General features: G+C 40.2%; 1 protein-coding gene across 7 annotated transcripts in view; it reads right to left on the bottom strand.

Annotated features, from left to right (window-relative positions):
- Positions 1-22500, bottom strand: part of ryr2a (ryanodine receptor 2a (cardiac)) — a 158197-nt gene that overhangs the window by 11664 nt on the left and 124033 nt on the right. For 5 of the 7 annotated variants that reach the window (XM_084135241.1, XM_084135243.1, XM_084135244.1 and 2 more), the window contains 22 exons: positions 21303-21437; positions 20737-20849; positions 20565-20661; positions 19254-19360; positions 19128-19179; positions 18990-19040; positions 17405-17504; positions 17237-17316; positions 14484-14560; positions 14181-14254; positions 12316-12333; positions 9959-10039; positions 8783-8871; positions 8553-8681; positions 8371-8475; positions 8181-8262; positions 5844-7150; positions 4448-4521; positions 4202-4346; positions 4025-4111; positions 2819-3043; positions 1251-1381 (listed from right to left, as the gene is read on the bottom strand). In XM_084135241.1, the coding sequence (XP_083991367.1) occupies positions 1251-1381; positions 2819-3043; positions 4025-4111; positions 4202-4346; positions 4448-4521; positions 5844-7150; positions 8181-8262; positions 8371-8475; positions 8553-8681; positions 8783-8871; positions 9959-10039; positions 12316-12333; positions 14181-14254; positions 14484-14560; positions 17237-17316; positions 17405-17504; positions 18990-19040; positions 19128-19179; positions 19254-19360; positions 20565-20661; positions 20737-20849; positions 21303-21437 (3359 nt within the window). The remainder of the gene's footprint in view (positions 1-1250; positions 1382-2818; positions 3044-4024; positions 4112-4201; positions 4347-4447; positions 4522-5843; positions 7151-8180; positions 8263-8370; positions 8476-8552; positions 8682-8782; positions 8872-9958; positions 10040-12315; positions 12334-14180; positions 14255-14483; positions 14561-17236; positions 17317-17404; positions 17505-18989; positions 19041-19127; positions 19180-19253; positions 19361-20564; positions 20662-20736; positions 20850-21302; positions 21438-22500) is intronic. The other 2 variants (XM_084135242.1, XM_084135247.1) reach the window with 1 other exon arrangement.

Genomic DNA, 22500 nt, shown 5'->3' with positions numbered 1-22500 from the left:
TAACTAACCTAACCAACCAAATAACTAACTAACAAACTATTTAACTAACTAACCAACTAACTGACTAACTAACCTAACCAACCAACCAAATAACTAACTAACAAACTAACTAACCAACTGACTAACTAACCTAACCAAACCAACTAACTAACTAACTAACCAAATAACCAACTGACTAACTAACCAAGCAAATAACTAACTAACCAATTAACTAATTGACTAACTAACTAACTAACTGACTAACTAAATGACTAACTAACCTAACCAACCAAATAACTAACTAACCAATTAACTAACTGACTAACTAACTAACTGACTAACTAAATGACTAACTAACCTAACCAACCAAATAACTAACTAACAAACTAATTAACTAAGTAACTAACTATTTAACTAACTAACTAACTAACTATTTAACTAACTAACCAACTAACTGACTAACTAACCTAACCAACCAAATAACTAACTAACAAACTATTTAACTAACTAACCAACTAACTGACTAACTAACCTAACCAACCAACCAAATAACTAACTAACAAACTAACTAACCAACTGACTAACTAACCTAACCAAACCAACTAACTAACTAACTAACCAAATAACCAACTGACTAACTAACCAAGCAAATAACTAACTAACCAATTAACTAATTGACTAACTAACTAACTAACTGACTAACTAAATGACTAACTAACCTAACCAACCAAATAACTAACTAACCAATTAACTAACTGACTAACTAACTAACTGACTAACTAAATGACTAACTAACCTAACCAACCAAATAACTAACTAACAAACTAATTAACTAAGTAACTAACTATTTAACTAACTAACTGAGTGACTAACTAACTAACTAACTAACTGACTAAGTAACTATTTAACTAACCAACTAACTGACTAACTAACCTAACCAACCAAATAACTAACTAACAAACTAACTAACTAACTAACTAACTAACTAACTAACTAACTAACTAACCAAATAACTAACTGACTAACTAACCAAGCAAATAACTAACTAACCAATTAACTAACTGACTAACTAATTAACTAACTATTTAACTAACTAACTGACTAACATGTCACGTCATGTTTTGTTGTTCTGTGAAGTGATGCAATGACATTTCTCTTGTCATAATGACCGCCCTCCATCATTAGCATTTCTTATTTCATTCTCCTCATTACCGCTGTGTTCCTGACTGAGAGCAGTTGTGTTGAGAACATGAGCCTGGTCTGTCACTCACTGTGTGTTGATGACCAGCCGGTCCCACTGGCCTTTAATATCGTCTTCTGAAGGCTGTTCAGTGATGTAGAGACCGTCAAACTCCAGCTTTCTGGCCACCTCCTTCTCTCGCTTGAAAATCACCAGAGGAACCTGGAGGAGAAACACGATATGAGCCATATGAATCATCACAGCTCTGTTTTCTATTAAAGGCATTTCAGAAATAATAATTGGAGCATTTATTAAAACCCTATTAGACTGATACTGCTGGGCATTTCATCAGTTATGTAAATCTGGCAGGTTTATTGTTTCAGTAACTGGATTTCATTAGAATTAATGAAAGTTCACCTAAAATGTGCCTTGGGAGAATAATATCAGAGTTTAAAACACTTTTAAGACTGGTGTTGTTTGTGTTGGTCACGTTATCTGTCAAACTCTACAATATTCTGGTGCAAACACAATGGGTTTTAGGTAGGGATGCACCCATATGAAAATTTTGGCCAATACCAATAACCGATTATTCTTTATATTTGAAAGCCGATAACCGATATATTGGCCGATAAATCTAAATATATATAAATTTATATAAATTTTGAGAGCCTGATTACAAAAACAAGTCTCATCCTTAAAATCCACGTTCCAAACACACAATTATAATGTTCTTATTATAATTTTATGCAGCCGATATGACCCTCAAATGTTGCACTGAACTGTTTTTTCCTTTCTTGAAGTGATTTCAATCATATTTCAAGCAATTAAAACATCTGAAGTGTCTCAGCTGAAGGAAATAATACATCATTCATCGGCTTTAATATATCATCCAAATTTTCTTATCGGGCCAATAACGATAACATTATAATTTATCATATATCGGCTGATACTGATATGGTGGCCGATATATATCATGCATCCCTATTCTTAGGTGAATTATTGGATGCTGTGAATATGAAACTATCAATTTAGAAACCATTAATAAATAAATTTCAGCATTTAGGTTTGATGATGTTTTAATTCACATTCATAGAGTAAATAATTCTGGTTCACTAGTGTAAAATCTGTTTTCTGAAGCGGTGGAGAAGCACTGATCCGCTGTCTCGTACCTCGTAAGGTGCACTGAGTAATATTAAGGAGGATCTGTTGACAGAAATGCAATATCATAAACATAACTATGTTTTCAGTGGTGTATAAAGACCTTACTTAATGAACCGTAATTATTTTTATTAGCTTAGAATGAGTCATTTCTCTCTACACACACCGCGGGTCCGCTTACATCGACATGTTTCTACAGTGGCCCTAAATGGACAAACCCGTTTCATCACTATGTTGTTCTTCGTGTAAAGAAGCTAGCTAAAGTCAGCCGATACAACACTGACACAATGATGAACAAGTGACAATAATATTCGCAGTAACATCGTTTTACCGAATAATCAGGTAAACCTATTTTCTTCATTTATCTTTGTAAAGAAACCTCATTGTTTAACTGGCTACTCTCTGCTACCTCAGACAATGACATCACTTCCTGTCGGCCACCGTAACCTCTGTTGAGTGCAGTTCACAACTTCACCACTAGATAAAAATCACACACTGCACCTTTAAGCAGTAGTAGCCGATGATGCAGAAGAAGGAGATGACGGTGTGCAGGACGGCTAAGATGCGCAGGGTGGGCTCCATGTATCCGCTGCTCTCCTCCAGCACGAAGTGCACAGCGACGGGCCGGGAGCCGGAGCCGTCCAGGGGGTTCCACCGGACGCTGGTGTCTGAGGACCCGCTGAACAACACCTCCTTCCCCTCGCTCAGGGCCGACGACGTGGACACCTTCACCAGGAACCAAACTAAAGCTCAGGGCCCGCTTGCATGAAGCACCTTCAGCTTTTCCCTTCAGTATGAGACCCAGGCGTGATTTCCCCTCAGCTAAGGGAATGACTGAAGAGTGTTGCATTTAATCCCTTAAACGATTCTCTTAGGTAAGGGAAACTGTTAAGTGTTTTGCAACCCAGGTTTTGCCGTTATAAAATTCGATTGCTGCCATTTGTTAATAATAAGTTTCACAGAAAACAGCATGACATGGATAAGGAAAACCAAATTTGAAAGGACCAGATGAGACAGAAACTCAAATTGAAAAAAAGTTTACTCAAAATTGAAAACTCTGTCATCATACTCACCCTCATGTCGGTCTAAACCCATAAGACTTTCACTCATATTTAGAAACAAATAAAGATATTTGTAATATTCGCTAATCATTTCTGTCCATTTATTGAAAGACATAAAAGTAATCGATATGATTTAGGCTGTGTCGGAAGCGCAAATGCTTGAGGTTTGTTCTTGCGTGTCGCATGCACTTTGAGCTTCCGTTAACCATATAAGATGCAAAATTAAAATTGGTTAATGATATAAAGCGGCCGATCGCGTCTCGTTAGAAGACTTGGATCAAACCGGCTCACTCCGTATAACACTTAAGGTGCAGTTTTGCAAACCTTGTGTTATACTTTGGAAAATAACGGCAACACTTTATGCAACACTTTTTTTTTTTTTTTTTTATGAGATAACTTAAAGGGAAAATAGATACTTAAGGGAAATTCTTAGGGTGTATGACGTTTCCCCTAAAGAAACCCTTAAGTAACACTGAAGAATTATTTTTTGCAACACTCTTAAGTTTAAGGGAAACCTAAGGGTGTTCTTAAGGGAAAATTACACTTAAGTTGCTTTATGCACCCGGGCACAGATACACAAACATTACAGCGGAGAAAACACTGGAAATAATTTGTGATGATGAATGTCGAAAGTAGTGCGAATTACCTTGTAAAACAGCAGAATGAAGTTGATTGCAAAGGCCACAAACAAAGCCAACATTCTCATGTTGTAGAAGTTTCGTGCAAAATAGTTCTGCAGGAGAAGAGACAGAGATACCGCGTCAAGCACACTTCCTCTTGCATGGCATTATGGGACACAAACAGGAGATCTCAGGGCTCTGACCAGCAGCTTGCGTTGGTAAGCGATGATCTTCTTCCAGAAGGCTGACTCCTGCAGATCAGGCTCATCAGCTCTGGAGTAGTGCAGTCTCACCTTACGCTTCACCGCTTCCTCCTTCTTCTTTTGTGCTTTCTCACCATTTTCCCTTCTTAGAAAGGGGACGAATCAGAACTCAGACTGCAAATATTATGATGACGACACAAACACTGTCGGCCTCAACAAACACATTTGCATGTCAGCAAGACTTACTCGGCTTTCTCAGGCACTGATTTGGTCTCCTCCACAACTTCATTGTTGTCAGTCGAGGATGAAGAGCCCTTTGTCTGACAGAACCAACAGCGAACGAGTTAATAACCCAACAGATTCATGTCATTACTGATACGGATCTGCGACAAACGGTGATTGTGATTCACAGAGTACAACATGTTCCTGGATCAACATCTTTGTGGAACAACATTTCCATCAACCAATCAGATTTGAGGGACAGGTTTATAGTGTATGTCAAGTTTAAAACCAGGGTTATGGTTAGGGTTAGGTGTAGAGGCTGGGATTGGGTTAGGACTAGAACAGTGCCGGTAAACTTGACAACCGCATCACCGGTCCGCCAAAACACATTTTTTGTACGTTTTGTACACGAATATTACGACACGAGTGAAGCACAAAGCTTTGTTTACAAAAGAAATAACAGGTTAGCAATTAAATGTTACATTCCAGCCATGGAAACATTTGGATTCGTGCCGAAGGAGAGGTCCGTCACGTGAGCACATACATTTATGCTTTGTCGGCTTTGTATTATGCTTTACGATCTGGTCACCCGATTATTTTAAATTTAACAATATTTCCTTGGACATGGAATATCTTGTTTCTTTTTCCAAATCTTCACTCAAGTCTCGCCCATTTTCGCAGGGGATTATAAGCGTTTCTTCCTTTGGTTCACTTTTAATTTGTCCTAGTGTTTTTTCTACTTTATCACAGTAAAATGTGAATATAATAGGCCTGATACCATTTTGCTTGCACATCAAATTCTATTTAACGCAGTTTGTGCCTGTTATGGTAAGACATGTTAAGTTTATTTGTATAGCGCATTTCACACACCCTTGGGATTTTAGTTTTGCTCTGGCAGGACAAAATCAAACATAGCATAAATGTCTTGACGCTGCGGAAGATAAGATTATCTCTTCAGACCTTTTACAACAAGGGTCAGTTGCTTGGAACATCAGGAGAAAATATGAAGAGATTGGAAAAGAGAATGACTGTCCCACATCCCTTTAGATATATGACGCATATTTGTTGGGAAATATAAAATTAATGCTTTTTAAATAATATGTAACTTTCTTCTATTATTTAGGTTACCAATTTTCACTGATTTTTATTTCAATGTATTACAGGCTGTAGTGTGGTGTTTCACTGACGGAAGAGCTCAAATAAACATGCGCGTCTGGTCAATAAAATATGCTGATCCAGGAACATGTCTTACTTGGTGACCCATTTATGCACTAAAACCATTAAAACGGTTACATGTCAAGCCCTGGTTAGGAAATGTTTTCAGACAAGAATGTTGTTTCAGGATCAATAAAATATGCTGATCCAGGAACATGTCTTACTTGGTGACCCATTTATGCACTAACCCCATTAAAAGCGTTACCTGGAGGCGTCTGCGGAGCTCAGGCGAGGGTGTGTGTGGCTGTGGGACGGGCGTGCTGAGCATATCCGTCATGCTGGCGTTTGGATTGTGAGGCATGAGTTTATACTGGCCTCCCTCTCTCTTCAGATCAAGGCCGAATATATCGGAGAGGACGTCGGTGTCGTCTGTGGCCGCGGTCAGATCGGCCAGGTCTTCCTCAGGGGAGGTTTTATCGATGTGCTTTTTCTCGCCCTCCTCCATCTCTCCCCTCACGTCGTCTTGAGTCGGGTCGGGCATGTTGGCCAGGAGCTCCGAAACCTTCATGGTCTTGGCGTTCTCCACCAGACTCCCTCCGAGGAAACTGTTATACGTGATCCTGAAGAATCCTCGAGCGACGCTGAAGGCGAAGTGCAGCAAACCCAGCAGAACGCTCCAATAGAAGGACACTAGCGTGGTCACCATGTCCTTCACCGTCATCTTCTTGGCTTTCTTCACCTGCTTCTTGAGGCTCTTCATGGACAGCACCTTCATTAGGAGCATCACGTTGTACCGTAGAGCGAAGAGAGCCGTTCGCACGGTGGTGACGGAGAAGAAGCCCATCTCGGGACTCTCCTCCTCGGGTTTCTCTCTCTCGCTGTCTTCTTTGCTAGCCAAGCGCTCGGCTGCGTCGGACATCTGCGCCGCTAACTGCATCTCGAAGATCGTGTCTTCGCAGAAATTCACGAAGAGCTCCATTTTCTCCTTCTCACCACCTTCGTTCACCACGTCGAAGATGAACTGGCGTTTGGATTCCTTGACCTGTGGCTTCTCCCATTGGGTGCGACTGGACTCGCTAATCTCGAAGTACACGCGTTCGATGCGCTTAGCGCTGCCCATGATCTCGATTCGGCCCAGGTACGGCTGGAAATAGTTCAGCACGCTCTCGGCCAACTCTAGGAAGGTCTGGAGGCGAGAATCGTGAGGCATGTGCTCTGAGAGATTGGTTAAGAGAACGGCAACGTTGAAGCCGATGTCCTTCGCTGGCTCGTGGAAGCGTTCGACGAACTCTTCATAGTCCAGGAGCTCGTTTTCATCCGTTTCCGCACAGGAGAGCAGGAATTCTGTCTCGGATTGGGTGTAATGTTTATGGCTCTCCATGGCCTTGTGGAAATCCCTCTTGGAGATGACGCCTTTGCCATCGGGGTCGTACTCTTTGAAGGCATCCGACGACGTCAGATCTTTCAGTTTGAGGAACATGTCGAAGAACTTCAGAATCATCTCCACGTTGTTTGAGGACTCCACCAACATGTCCACCATCTGCTTTCCAATGGTGCCATTCACAACATTTCCTAAAATGAAGGGAAGATGATTAGGGTAATTTATCTTCCTGGGGTGTGTTTCCCATACAACGCCGTAACCGCTGCTTAACTACCATAATACGATAGAACGAACACGTCACAATATTTCGGACCAGGCCCTTATTTAAATAATTCATACGCAGAAAAAAGGGGCGGGGCCTGGTTGAGTTAGTTAGTAATTTGTTAAAAATGGTGGTTATGGTAAGGGGCGGGACATCTCCCAAACACGCTCGAAGTGCTTGACCAATCACAACACATTGCTCCAGCCGACCAATCAGAGCTTTTCGGAAGGAGAGGCTTCATAGAGACAGGAACTAAACTGGAGTGTGTTTCCAGTATAACGCCGTAACACGCTGCTTCACTACTATAGTACGACGGATCGTTGAAGAAATCAACTAGTGAGTCACGACTGTTTCCTGAAACCGTATTGTCGCAAACTGGTCGTTCAAACATGTTGGTTAATGATGTCACGCACGTGTTGGAGTAATAACTACTGTTAATGAATCTGCTTGAGATCGAATTAATGCCAGATGTTTTGCTATAAATTATGGACATGCATCTGAGGACTATTTCTCTTTTTGCTTTATTTCCAGATTCGATCATAGACTCGTTCTTACGCACTAGAGCTCGGTCACACATGCACACTCTTCAAAAACTACGCTTTAAATCTCTTGACAAACTAAAATACGTAAATTACACATTTGTATGTATTCTAAATAAAATATATAGGTTGTACTGAATGTCAGCTTGATTATTTGGCTCAAGATCAGGATTTATTGAGTCCACATGCAAACAAGAAACTGCTTCTAACCGCAGATCGAGATCTGTCGCTCCAAACACACAACTCTGCGATGCTGTTTGCTAATGTTTGTTAGAACTACGGTTTCGGGAATACCGAATCGTCGAACTGCTGATAACAATTAAAACTTGAGACCATAGTTGGCTGGCGATGCTTTTGGGAAACGCACCCCTGGTCGGGAACATTACTAACTAATCATTCAATCAGACAATGTGAACTGACCCTCCAACATGGACAAGAGCATCACAACCATGTCCTTCTGCAGATCCATGAGCTCCTTCAACAGCTCGATTTGGCTTGAATCCTGCAGCACAAATCATATCACAGTAAGTAAACCAGGGGATAACCGGGGTTCTGCGTGTCAAAGTCTCCATTTCAAGAGGGTTTATAGAGCATCAGTGTAGATGTTTACCTGAGACAGCTTCATCTGCATATGTGCAAAAACGTGCAGGAACCCAACAACCGCGTCCCACAGGCGACTGTGAGCGAGGCTCTGCTGATTCCCTGTGCAAGGGCCCTGAAAACACACTCTGAGTATTATTAAGCTGTTCCACGAGTCCGTCCACATCGTGGAAATCAGGAGATCGCCCGTACCTGAATGTACTCTGTGAGAGTGTTGAAGACTTGTTTGGCTACATTGATTGCTTTGGAGAAATTCCGTTGGCCTTGTTCATCGATGACGTCTTTCCCAGAATAGTACCAGTAGAAATCGCTGATGGACTCCTGAGGACGAGAGCACACACACACACACACACACACACACACACGCACGCGTCAGATGTGTGTTAGTGGAGCGTGATGGTGTTCACGGAGGAGGCGCTCACCTGGACTCTGAGCAGGTAATCCACTGTAGATATGATGATGTTGACCGTTGTGTTGTTACCCGTCTGCGTTCGCAGGTAGTTCTGAAAATCTGATGTATGGACACACAATTATTGTCATTAACCGTTCTCTAAAAAGGCAAAGCGACATCATACTGTGCATGAGGGACGTAATGAGGCTCGTGGATAATAACTGTAGGTCACCAAATCACTGTAAATGTGGTTACTAGTAGCACCAGCAGATATATAACGTCTGCCTTTATTGATCTAATCAATTCCTGATGGACAAAATCTTGCTCTATATTTTTTCATAATCCTCTTTTGATTCAGAAACACATCATATTATGAAAGTAAAATGTTCACTATTGTTTACAGCAGGAGTTTTCAAACTGAGGGCTAGGGGTCTGGTTAAAAACAGTATAAAAACTAACATTTGATTAAAATTTAAAATGTATTAAAATGAATTAATAAAAATGTATTTAAATAAATAAATAAATAAATATTAAATTAAAATTAATAACTTGAAATAAAACATTAAACATGATTTAAAAAATATACATTTGATTAAAATAAATTGATAAAATTTGATTTAAGTACATAAATAATTAAGTAAATAAATTTTATGTTTTATGTATGTTTTATGTAAATAAACAAATACATTTGATTAAAATAAATAAATGTGACTTAAATAAAAATGATTTAAATAATTTTGTAAAAAAATTGATTAAAATGAATAAATTGATTAAAATAAATAAAACATGGATGTAAATAAATAATAAATAAAAACATTAGATTAAAATAAAAATAAATACAGTATAATTTAATTTTAAATAAATAATATTAAAATAAATAAATAAATAAATAATAAATTAATACATTTGACATAAAATAAACAAAATTATTAAAATAGATAAATTCAATTTTATTTATGGAAAAAATACATCTGAACAGTATAGTAGAATGGTGAGTAGAAAAAAAATGCAGACGTAACATAATAGAAACTTAAAATTTTCCAAATAATATTGTACACGTTTTTATAATATTAACTTTTCACTGTATTAATTTGTTCTTTATAAATGAAAATATATTGTTGCCTTTGAAACTGGAGGATGCTTGAGGATGATCATATTTGATCACATTACACACACACACTACACACAGTGCACAGGTGAGACGCACCTGAGTTGTGTCCCTCACACAGCAGCTGGAGGAAGCGGAAGAGGTCACAGGTGAACTCGTCATCTTGCATGACCTTTTCACCTGCGTGCAGCAGAGTCACACGTTAGAGCCGCGTGAACACACCGACTGCGTATGAGCTCGGGTCCGCAGACGTCTGGGGTCAGAGGTCACAGGTCAGATCCCGAGAGTCGCAGCAGAATCTGAACCTGCCTCATGTTTGCATCAGTGATTCTCCTGTTTATTACTGTGAAGTCATCTCAGAGGATGACATGAATGCAATAACAATATATTATGTTTATATTCTGCTGGTATCCCTCAGTATGAACGACATGAGAGATCTGACGGTGTCACCTGATCCCTGAGACGTCTGCAGACAGAGAGCATGAGGAACATGTTTGAGGAAGAGCAGCTGTGCTCTAAACACCAGTTCACAACTATAAAATAACCTCCAGAAACACAGAAATGTTGTTCTCACACGCCAACCTGAAAGTGCTTTCCTTCAGTTGAGTATCTGAGGGGTTCTGTTCCCAAACCGAGTGAGCTCCCTACATAGACAGCATGATAAGATGAAAGGAAGATGGCATTATTGTGTTTTTTTAAGCATTGCATCTTGAAAAATATTGTAAAATAATACAAATATAACAGATAATGCAACCTCAGAAAGCCGTAGGAAATGTTCATTATTAATATAATTATAATTCATTCCTCACTGAATAATGATGAAAAGTGGTGAAGTCTTGCTGTCCATGCAGAACGCTCAGTTTCGGGTTTGCAACAGAGCAAATGTGTGAGATGAAAGAAGCGCTTTACGTGTTTCAGATCGGAGGACAAGCGCACTTTCAGCTGAGCGTCAGTGTGAGGACCAACCAGAAACTCCACGCTGGGATTATTACAAATAACTCTGAATGCAGCATGCAGATACAAAATGACACCACTGCATTTACTACACATTATGATAAGAATACATGTAAATACACAATATGAAATATCACAGTTATCTGTGGTTTGGTTAGACTTCCTCTGGTCCATCATTCCCACCAGCACTAAAACGCCAAACTGTCGGATGACGAAACCAGTCAACAGAAATGCAGATGGATGATACGATAGAAAACACGACACTGATCTCCAGAAAACATAAAAACAATCACTCTGAAAATAACAGAAACAGCCTGACCAGAAACAAACAAAGAAGGACAGGGGAAGAAACAGCAGAACGACAGCGACTGAACATCTCAGACCATCAGTGAGGAAGAGGAGGAAACCACCTTCATCATCATCATCATCATCATCCTCTCAGACACACCACAACACACCACAGAGACACACACACACACACACTCCTAACCAAACACCCAGCCGCTGCGCCACTGAGAGCAGGAGGGGGAGGAGCTTACAGACTACAGCTCCGCCCACAGAGACGCACGGCTGCTTCTGATAGGCTGAGACGATCTACGGGTGTTTCTGCAACTACTGCCAATGAGGTCGCACACACATCCTTTACTTTTACTACTCTTCAGATGCCGTGTGTAGATTTTAGTGTTTAACCCTTATCACGACCCATAAAACAATAAAAATATTACCCTAAAATTATAAGAATTATTCCTCTTAAATAAAAAAAAATAGTCCTTTAAAATAATAAAACAAAACAAAATTCTGCAAAAATAATAAAAATTATCACTATAAAATAAGGAAAAGTATTTAAATAAAATGTCACTAAAACAATAAAAATGCTTTAAAATAATAAAATATCCCTCTTAATATACTAAAAATATAACATCTAATTACTCCAAAACAAAATAAATATTCCTCTAAAATAATAAAAGAATATTCCTCTAAAATAATCCAAATATTCCTCTATAAGCAGATTAGATCGAAGATTTCTTCATTTCCAATCAAGCTTTAATTCTGTCAAAAATATATTTAAGCTATATAAAATGCTAGCTACTAGCTAAGTTAGCCTAAGACAGAAATGTCAGTCATTTTATTCTAAAAATATTTAAAATGGCATTTCCACAAGAGAATGATGGATCCAACAGCATTCTCCACCGCTGGACACTTAGTAGACAAATAAAATAAATGTAAAAAGTTTAATTTCTCAAATGTGCTCATAGTTGAAGAAACACCCTGAAATATGAGCTAGCTTTACATGTCAACGATGCCGTTTTCCGTTATCGGTCAGAACGAGTGTCGTGTCTCTAACAAAACAGAACAGAAACCTGAGAGCAAAGCCAGCGCGTGATTGGCCTGCGCTCCGGCGGGGGCGGGGCTTGTGACAGGTAACGCAGGGCAGAGGGAAGGTGTTGGGCTCAGGGTCACACACAGCGAAACCACAGCGAAACGGCAGAAGGCATAATTACCACGCTCATGAGTGATGACTGAGAAAGGGGAAGACGAAGGTGCGTTAACCCAAAAAAAAAAAAGAAGAAGAAGAAGAAAAAAAAGGAAAGAAAAAAGTGAGAGGTCATACAGGTCACAAGGTCAGTCGTTGTTGACTTTGGATTCAATCAGCACCATTCTGAACAATCACACGGTGCGATTTAACACGAACACGAGTCTAACCAGGCGTGACAACCGGGATATCTGTCCGCACTGATCACAGCCAATCAGAACACACCGTTACACGAGGACCAATGAGAGGCAGACACAGAAACCGAGCAAACGACGGCGCCTGGTTAGGACTAGTTTAATACACAACCACAAGTGTTCACCTTAACTTACAGGTTTGATGAAAGCGTGTCTGACTTTAGCAGAAATGAGGCTGATTGAATCCAAACCTGAGTGAATAAAGTGCAGAACTGCTTAGAGAGGGAATAATGAGAAATAAAGGCGAAATTCAGAGAGAAATAAAGAATCAGAGAGAGAGAAACACTTGTGCAGGTTAAAGGAATAGTGCAGACGAACATGAACCTTCTGTCGTTCGTTTCAAACCTGTAGGATCTTCTTTAATCAGTGGAACATGAACATGATTCGCACAATATTCATGATCCTCTTTTACAGTGAAAGAAAACGATTCTGTTGAGCTCTAAACACATGCACTATACTGACTGCAGTCTGAGGGAATATTTTAATCAGGTTTCATGTCCTTTTTGGTCTCATATATATTTATAACCGTTCAAATGTTTGGGGTCATTACAATACTTCATTTTTTTTAAAGAAATCAATACTTTTATTCTTTAAGGACACATTTAATTAATCAAAAGTGAAAGTAAAGACATTTATAATGTTACAAAAGATTCTATTTCAAATAAATGCTGTTCTTTTGAACTTTCTATTCATAAAAAGTTCTATAGTTCTATAACTATATATGACGGGTTCCATAAAAATATGAACTGTTTTCAGCATTGATAATAATCAAATCATCATATTAGAGTGATTTCTGAAGGATCATGTGACACTGAAGCCTGGAGTAATGATGATAAATTCAGCTTTGATCACAGGAATAAATTACACTTTACTATATATTCACATAGAAAACAGATTATTTACATTATAATAATATTTCACAGTTTTTACTGTATTTTTGATCAAATAAAAGCAGACTTTGTGAACAGAAGAGACTCTTTCAGAAACAATGAATATGTAAAGAGCTTCCTGAAGATCTTTTCTGTGTTCCACTGAAGACAGAAACTCTTGCTGGTTTGGAGCGACGTGAGTCATGTGACGGTGAGTCAATGACAGGACGTTCATTTTCGGGTGAACTATCCCTTTAAAAGTCATGTTACAACACAGCAAACATAAAGAAACCTGAAAAAGAACTCAAGGAATATAAAATTCATGCTTTGAGACTCAAATGAAATGAGGTTTGAAAATAATTTTCAGTTCACTTAAAATGGTCACATGATACAGGAGACATGAGCACATGTTAGGGTAGGGTGAGTGTCTCACACACACTGTTGAGTGCTCGTTTCTCAAGTCTGAGCATTTCTGCTTCAAAACGTCTGAGGACCATATCAAACATTCATCGTCATCATACACTCGTACACAAACATAAAGAAAAGGATAAAATAATTCAGTTTGACAGAGACATCTTCAACACAAAAGTAGCATTACTGTATTTTAGAATCAATAACTCAACTAAATAAACAGAAAAATGGTGGAATGAACATGACGATTTCATGCTTGAAAAAATTACCCATTATATCACATGACAGAATGACACAGATCAAGCTGTAATCATAGTTATTGATCATAAATCAGGTGTTTGTGTTCATATCAATCATACCTGATCCTTCCTCCGTCACCATCCCGAGACCTTCCGCTTTATTCTGCCTCTCAAACGCGTTCAGATCCAGAACACTGGAGCACAAAGATCCAGCACTGACTTCACAACTCATGAATTTTGCAACATCAACATGGTTATTGAACTGAACTGATCTGGATATTGTCTTCTGTGGAGAATTTAAATGCGTCTCTTATTTGAGGACGTCTACATCGCTGACTCTGTTACTGTGAAGCTGCTTCGAGACAGTCTGTCGTATGGACTATAATCTGGACTATATCAGTCACTGTTATATGTGTGTCGTACCTGCATGACTGCATGAGTCCCGCCAGACTCTGGAAAAACCCAACGTCCCGCTTGTCTTTCAGGTAGTCCAGCATTTTCTGCACAACAAAAAGCAGATCGAACACATCAGACCAGAGCTGCAAGAACCAAGCGATCCTGTGACGCACCTCTGAAGTTCAGCTTATACCAAGTTGCATAAATATGAATGTACTTTTCTGCCTCTGCCTGCACTTTTTTATTGTATTTAAGATATATCATGCAAACTAAACTAAGCTGAAACAAACCATGGTAGCAGATACACTGCAAAATATGGTGTTCTTCCTCAGTATTTCTGCTTTGTTTTCCAGCACAAATATCTAAACATTCTTAAAGTCCCCCTGTAATCAATAAATGTATCGCTTAAAACTAACCTTTGATCACCAAAATTACATATTTAAATGTTTTTTCCTTGAATTTTTTTTTATTCATGCCTTAAAATATCTTGTAACTCGACACCCTTGCCTCATTTAGTATGCGTGGTTCTATGAATATGCAAATGAGCCCCGCCTCCACTCACTCACTCAGCTCAGAGATCCACTGGTTGATGATCACACGTTGATCTGATTGGTTACAAGGTAGTTTGTGACGAGAAAATACTCAGCTATGGTGTCGACTTATGTGTTTAGAGTCGCCAGGAACTCACCGCACCTTCAAACTCGTCCACATGAGGTGCGTAGACAAAATAATCCAATGATATATGCACTTCAAAAGAGTCCGCACATGCCACAAAAGACGAAGAAATGCCAAAAAGCGAGGTAATTTCAAGTGCTTTTACTGAGAAAAAAAGAAGAATAAAGGGCAAACGTTTCGGTCACATGCGACCTTTCTCAATGCCAAACTTACAATGCTAAGTGCAGGAGCATGTGACCGAAACGTTTGCCCTTTTTTCTTCTTTATTTCTCAGTAAAAGCACTTGAAATTACCTCGCTTTTTGGCATTTCTTCGTCTTTTGTGGATATCATTGACTTATGAATTTACACATGGTTTGTCTTAAAGCACATTAAAAACACCACATAGACACATAAACAACATTAAAGCTGGATTTACACCACAGGGGGACTTTAAATCAAGATACATTTACTGGAGAAGCAAAACGACTGAAGATATTAAATCTTGTTTTCTATCAAAATAAAGTGAATTTGTGTTTAAAACAGGAACAAATATCTGCCAGTGGGATCAGAGAAATAATCTTGTTTGCAATGGTTTAAAAATGGATTACTTCACAACTATAATTAGGCTGTGTGTCCATCAAGGCCAGCGTATTGTTTCAGTTGTTTTCATCGGGAGCGGCGTGACGAGGAGCCGAGCGTCTATTTGATCATTACCTTGTCTATGTTTTTGTGCATTTTATTTGTATTTTTTTCTCTCTCTGTACTCTGTATTTTTGTGTTTTTAGTGATTGTGAAGCACTTTGGGCAACAGCTGTCGCATTAAATGTGCTATACAAATAAATAGGCATGTGCCGGTATCACATTTTCATGCTGCGATTAATTGAGTGATCTTTTATCACGGTATACGGTATTATCACGATATTTTAATTGCACATGAGAAACAGATGGATTGGGGGGGATGTAAAAAAATAAATAAAACTTGCATCACAAGGTGTAATTGTGATTGTCAAAACATTTGGTAACTAAACTGAATTTTATTAAGTTTAGTGACAACATGTTACAATGATTACATGGTACAATGACTGGTAGGCTACTGTTTGTATTGCTTAACACAAATTTAACGATTTCAATTCAATACTTGGGATTTGATTTAAATCTTGATTCAATATTGACTAATTTTGGATAAATATTAGGAAGGCTACAGTAGATAGCCCACATGTTTGGTTTTTTTTCATGAAAAAAAAAATCTCACATAATGCTATGTAACCATATAGAGCCCTATCAGCTGGTTTTATTAAAGGTTACAAATAACTAATTAAATCAAATATAATGTGGTTTTCATTATAATAACAATTATGTAATGACACAAGTAAAAATATAATAATTATGTAAAAAAGTGCAGTGCACATATTCAGCAAAATACTCCTCTTTATCTATTTGTTTTAGTCATCTAACATGCTGCTGGTCATTAAATGGTTTAAATGTAACGTTCTGTGACACAATTGTTCTCCTGTTTCATATCAAAAGTAACCTGCTCTGTCTTGTTTGACGGTCTTCGTGTCCTCTTTGCTCCGCGATTTTTCTCTGCGTGAGAAAACGGATGTGTGGCGTGAGCGTGTGAAGAGTCTCGCGCTGAATGCGTCGAGTTGGCAGCTCTGCTTTTAGAAGCGGGATGGATCCGGATAGATCGGCGGTGGCGTTCCTCCTTCCACCATGCTGCTTCTCCATGTGAGGACTGTTTACATTAGACTAGAAGTAGCATATACGCAGTGTTTGTTTAAGCGGTTGATGGAAAATAAGCTATAATGCGCGTTCTAAAAATCTAAATTCGGATCTATTATTTTTCACGGTATTTTGAAGTGCCCACGATAACAATATCGTGCATATTCATTACCGCGATTTATCGCATTACCGAATACCGGCACATGTCTACAAATAAATAAATGAAATGAATAAATGAAATATTTCACATTGGCGTTTTATTCCGGACGTCGAGAGTTGAGAAACGTTAAAGTTTTGAGCTCATCACTGTCGCTTCCCACCCAGCCGTCCAATCACAGTGGAGGAGGGGCGGGGCAAATCCCACACCGACCAATCGCCACAAAATGATGTAAAACTGTTGACCTGCTGGACTGTGGAGTTTCCCCCGTTGAGTATGGCGATTCCCAGCTTGAGCGTGGAGGCCACCATCGGCCCCATCTCTCCTGCACAACAGACACACTCCCATCAGCCCCTGATCACAGAACACATGACCAGCGGAGGGTTTCTGAGGACTGCGTGTGTGTTTCTGACCTTTGCTGGCGCTGATGGTCTGCAGAACCATCTCTGCGGCGCCGCGGTCGTGGAGTCTGGCCTGCTGATACAGCAGCTTCTGCTTCTCCATCTCCTTCTCCTGCAGACCGACGGGAAAGAGGCAGAACACAAGCTCACTGGTGAAGCTCCATAGCGGAAAACAGATGAAGTCAATCATATGTAGTGATACAACATTTACCAATACATTGGTAACACAATAAGGTTCATTAGTCAACATTAGTTAGTGTATTTACTAACATGAACTAACAATGAGCCATACAGTATTTATTAATCTTTGTTAATGTTAGTTAATAATAATCCAGCTGTTCATTGTGTGTTCATGTTAGTTCACAGTGCATTAACTAATGCTAACAAATACAACCTTTGATTTTAATAATGTATTAGTAAATGTTGAAATTAATATTAACTAAGATTGACAATTGTTCATTCTTAGTTCATGTTAACTAATAAACCTTATTGTAAAGTGTTACCAATACATTATTAGAGCATTAGTTAAAGCATTGTCATGAACAATGAAATAACATTGATGAAGATTAATAAATGCTTTAAATAAATGTTCATGTTAGCTAATGCATTAGTAATTTCACTAACTGGAACGTGAACACACAGAAACCATGCGACTAGTGTTCAATACACAATAAACCATTAAAGCTCCAACTGAGGAATATTTCCCCAAACTTCCTAAACTTTAAATCACACAGTGCCACTGAAACGACAGCCTGAAGTGGTCTGCTGGTTTTAGCTGGTCAAGTCTGATGGTTTTAAAGGGGTTTTGGGCTTTTAGCAGGCTGGGAGATCTGTTCAAACCATAGACTGTGTAAAACACTGGGCGTAGTGTGTGTGACGTCACTCGTAGTGTTTTTGAAGCCCAAAGTGGGCGGAGCCGGCCGTCGCCATCTTGGCAGCGTCACTCCCGGATAAACGACAATGTGCGGTGAGGCGGATTAGCTGAGGTGACGTGACGCTAACAGACAGCAGACAAACGGCTAGTAGTGACATCATCGACAATCCACCTGTCACAAGTGGCCACGCCCTTAATTATGCACAACTTTAAGGCTTAATATCATTATTTTAATTTAATACTGTGAAGCTGCTTTGATATAATCTGTATTGTGAAAAGCGCTATACAAATATACTTGATTTGATTTAAATGGATGAGTTATAAAAAAGTGTCATGAAGGGCAAAATTAGCTTTATAGACCAAAACCACTTTAGCACCAGACTGTAAACACGTGTTTTTCTGCTGTAAAGTTGGGCATTTTAACATGGGGGTTTATGGGATTGAGTCTCTTCTGCAGCCGGCCTCTAGTGGCCAGTGCATCTTAAACCAGCCTACGGTGGTTTCCAGGTCTTGGGCTCAAAATGCCTCTAAAACCAGTGGAAACCAGGCCGGTGAAGACCAGCAATCAGTTTTTGAGCTCAGATGAGAAGAATGAACGAATTAATGAACTCGAGACGCTCAAACATTCCTTCATGCTCTTCCAAGCTGCAAAGAAAGCAGACTCAAAGTCGAACGCATGAACAGGATCGGCCTTCAGAAAGTGTTGCACATTCGGACACGTACCTCAAAACTCTTCACCTCCTCCTCATCCTCTTCCTCTTCATCATGACAGCTCTGTGAGTGGTTCATCAAACAGCACATTAATCTGAGCAGAAGCACTTATGAAGCATGTTCTTCAGAGCAGTTCTGGACTAGTCTTACCTTGGCCATGATGTCAGCGTACGCCATGTAGAGATGATCCTCCTCTAGTTTACTGCAACAGAGGGATGTGGCATGAGCTAATCATAGTGGATTGGACTGTGTATTAATATGAGAAAGGAAACCCACCATTTCTCGGTCAGCGCGGTTCTGCTGAAGAGTTGTATGAGCTGGTGTAACGGGTCGATGTGTTTGATCAACTCGTCCTCCTCTGACGGCTCCTCTCCGCCTGGTTTCTGAAACACCAAACAGCCTCAGACACGCAAACACACAACACAACGACCAACAACCAGTCCATCACACGCAAACACACAACACAACAACCAAGAACCAGTCCATCACACGCGAACACACAACACAACCTGTCCATCTACTGCAGTTCACGGATCGCAGCCGATCGTGATGCGTACGGATCAGCTCCCCACGGTTCGGCACGCATGGGATTCGCGGATTAACCGCTAAATTTAACCGTCATAGACTGAAAGTTTATCCATTTGGATGTGTTTTGTCTTGCCAATTTACACATTCAAACAATTTTAAAGAGAAGACCTCTTTCACGTTCTCTTGCCCTTGAATGGACACACACACACACACACACACAATCATGTCTAAACGCCCGTCTCTGCAAGTGTTCTCTCGGGTCAGTCATCAGTGAAGAGTTGAGAAAGAAACCGGATGTTTGTCAGTTTATTCGGTCTTAAAGTGACAGGAGCCTAATATTCCTGCTGTCGTCTGTGTCATTAATGTTAATAAAACAACAAAATACAGCTTTAACAAAGATGAAACTATATTTCAATTCTACAGTGAACAAATAGTGCTATTTTACATTTAGGCCTAATTATTCACTTCTGTAGCTGAATATACTGTTAGACTGTAACTTTATTTAGAATTCATCTCTGCTTGTAATTTGTGTATTAGTTCTTATTGTATTACTGACTGTTCACTTGTCTTTAATAATGTGTGAACTTTATCAGTTAGGCTAGTAGTTTTGATGCGGTATCGAAGAAGTGAGCTTTAAGTAATACATGAAAAGCAAAGTTACACCCCCCCCCCCCCCATATATATATATTTATTTATTTTTTGCTGATCTGAAAATGTATCCGATCCGTGGCTCAAAAACCGTAAATGATCTAAACCGTGAGTTTTGTGATCCGTTGCACCACTAGCAGTTTACACGTGTGTGGAGACAGAAAACCACTGCAGACTTGCACTGCGTTCGTCCAGTTAGAGCGCAAGCCAGAGGAATGAGGAATCCATATTTACACTGAAGAATTCAAGGATTCATTCTTTCGGTTCTAGTCATTCTGGCTCCTCATTGGACCAAAACAAAAGTGTGTGAAACGCCACATGAGCCAGGAAGGAGAACACTGAAAGCTCCTCCTGTGCATACCAAAAGCCGTGGGAAAACACAGACGGATGTTGTGTGTAGTTGCTACATACGGCCAAATCCTCGATCAGCTTATCCTCGAAATAGTGTTCTTCCGTCTCGATCCAGGACTTCTCATAACCCTGGAGGAACAGGTTTACGGCTCGGTGCCTGAGAACCAGAGAATCAGAGTGTGATTCAGGGATCTGAGAGATGGAGCAGTGGAGGAGGACAGAAGATGTTCACCTGGGCAGGTTGTAGAGAGGAGCCATCCTGAAGCAGGCCACGACGGCTCTCTTCCTCTGCTTGGACAGAAGCTTGTGCCACACGGCCTTCTTACTGCGCTGAGGGTGTTCCACCTGCTCAAACACACATCAGCCATCATCACACACACTATATGAACTGATCTGAACGACCACACTATTGTCTTCTTTACAGCAGGATCTGAATGATGAAGTTTGCTAATCTGCTGTATGTATTTCCCCGGTGTTGAAATCAGGCTCATATAAATGTGAGGAAACAGGATTCCTGCATGTCAGTATCCATGATCACTGGATCTTTGGTGAGTTGTGAGGAACTCTATATCGAGTCCAAGCTTTAGTTTAAACTGATAATCGTTTGTTTTACTGGCGTTTCCTCAGTTTCCTCCATTAACTCCAGTCACTCTCAGCTCTTCCTCAGTGTGTTCCCGCGGGAAACTGACGGAAATGCATATCCTCTATTCATTATTCAGAAACTGCCTTGATGAATGACACTGTGATCAGCCAATCGTAAGAGAGCTCATTTGCATGTAGATAGTGCTGGAGTTTCACCTGGTCGAGGTGGAAGAGCACGTGTGCGATGTTCAGCACTCGATCCACGGTCTTCTCGGGGTCGGACGAGTCCTCACTGCGGTTCGGCATGTCCTTATACAGCGCCATCTGCCAACGGATCGCAGGATCCTCCAGCTGCAGACACACACACACACACACACACACACACCACTGATGAAGAGGAGGAAGATGCAGAAACACACACACCACTGATGAAGAAGAGGAGGATGCAGAAACACACACACACCACTGATGAAGAGGAGGATGCAGAAACACACACACACAGACACACACACACACCACTGATGAAGAGGAGGATGCAGAAACACACACACACAGACACACACACACACCACTGATGAAGAGGAGGATGCAGAAACACACACACACACACAAACACACACACCACTGATGAAGAGGAGGATGCAGAAACACACACACACACAAACACACACCACTGATGAAGAGGAGGATGCAGAAACACACACACACACACACCACTGATGAAGAGGAGGAGGATGCAGAAACACACACACACCACTGATGAAGAGGAGGATGCAGAAACACACACACACCACTGATGAAGAGGAGGATGCAGAAACACACACACACACACACACACACCACTGATGAAGAGGAGGAGGATGCAGAAACACACACACACACACACACACCACTGATGAAGAGGAGGAGGATGCAGAAACACACACACACACACACACACCACTGATGAAGAGGAGGAGGATGCAGAAACACACACACACACACACACACCACTGATGAAGAGGAGGATGCAGAAACACACACACACACACACACACCACTGATGAAGAGGAGGAGGATGCAGAAACACACACACACCACTGATGAAGAGGAGGATGCAGAAACACACACACACCACTGATGAAGAGGAGGATGCAGAAACACACACACACACAAACACACACCACTGATGAAGAGGAGGAGGATGCAGAAAAACACACACACACCACTGATGAAGAGGAGGAGGATGCAGAAACACACACACACACACCACTGATGAAGAGGAGGATGCAGAAACACACACACACACACACACCACTGATGAAGAGGAGAATGCAGAAACACACACACACACAAACACACACCACTGATGAAGAGGAGGAGGATGCAGAAAAACACACACACACCACTGATGAAGAGGAGGAAGATGCAGAAA

The sequence above is a fragment of the Abramis brama genome (assembly GCF_963993115.1).
Source record: "Abramis brama genome assembly, chromosome: 14".
Lineage (NCBI taxonomy): Eukaryota > Metazoa > Chordata > Actinopteri > Cypriniformes > Leuciscidae > Abramis > Abramis brama.
Note: the sequence above shows the minus strand (reverse complement) of the source record. Positions and strands in the feature narration are given on the sequence as shown.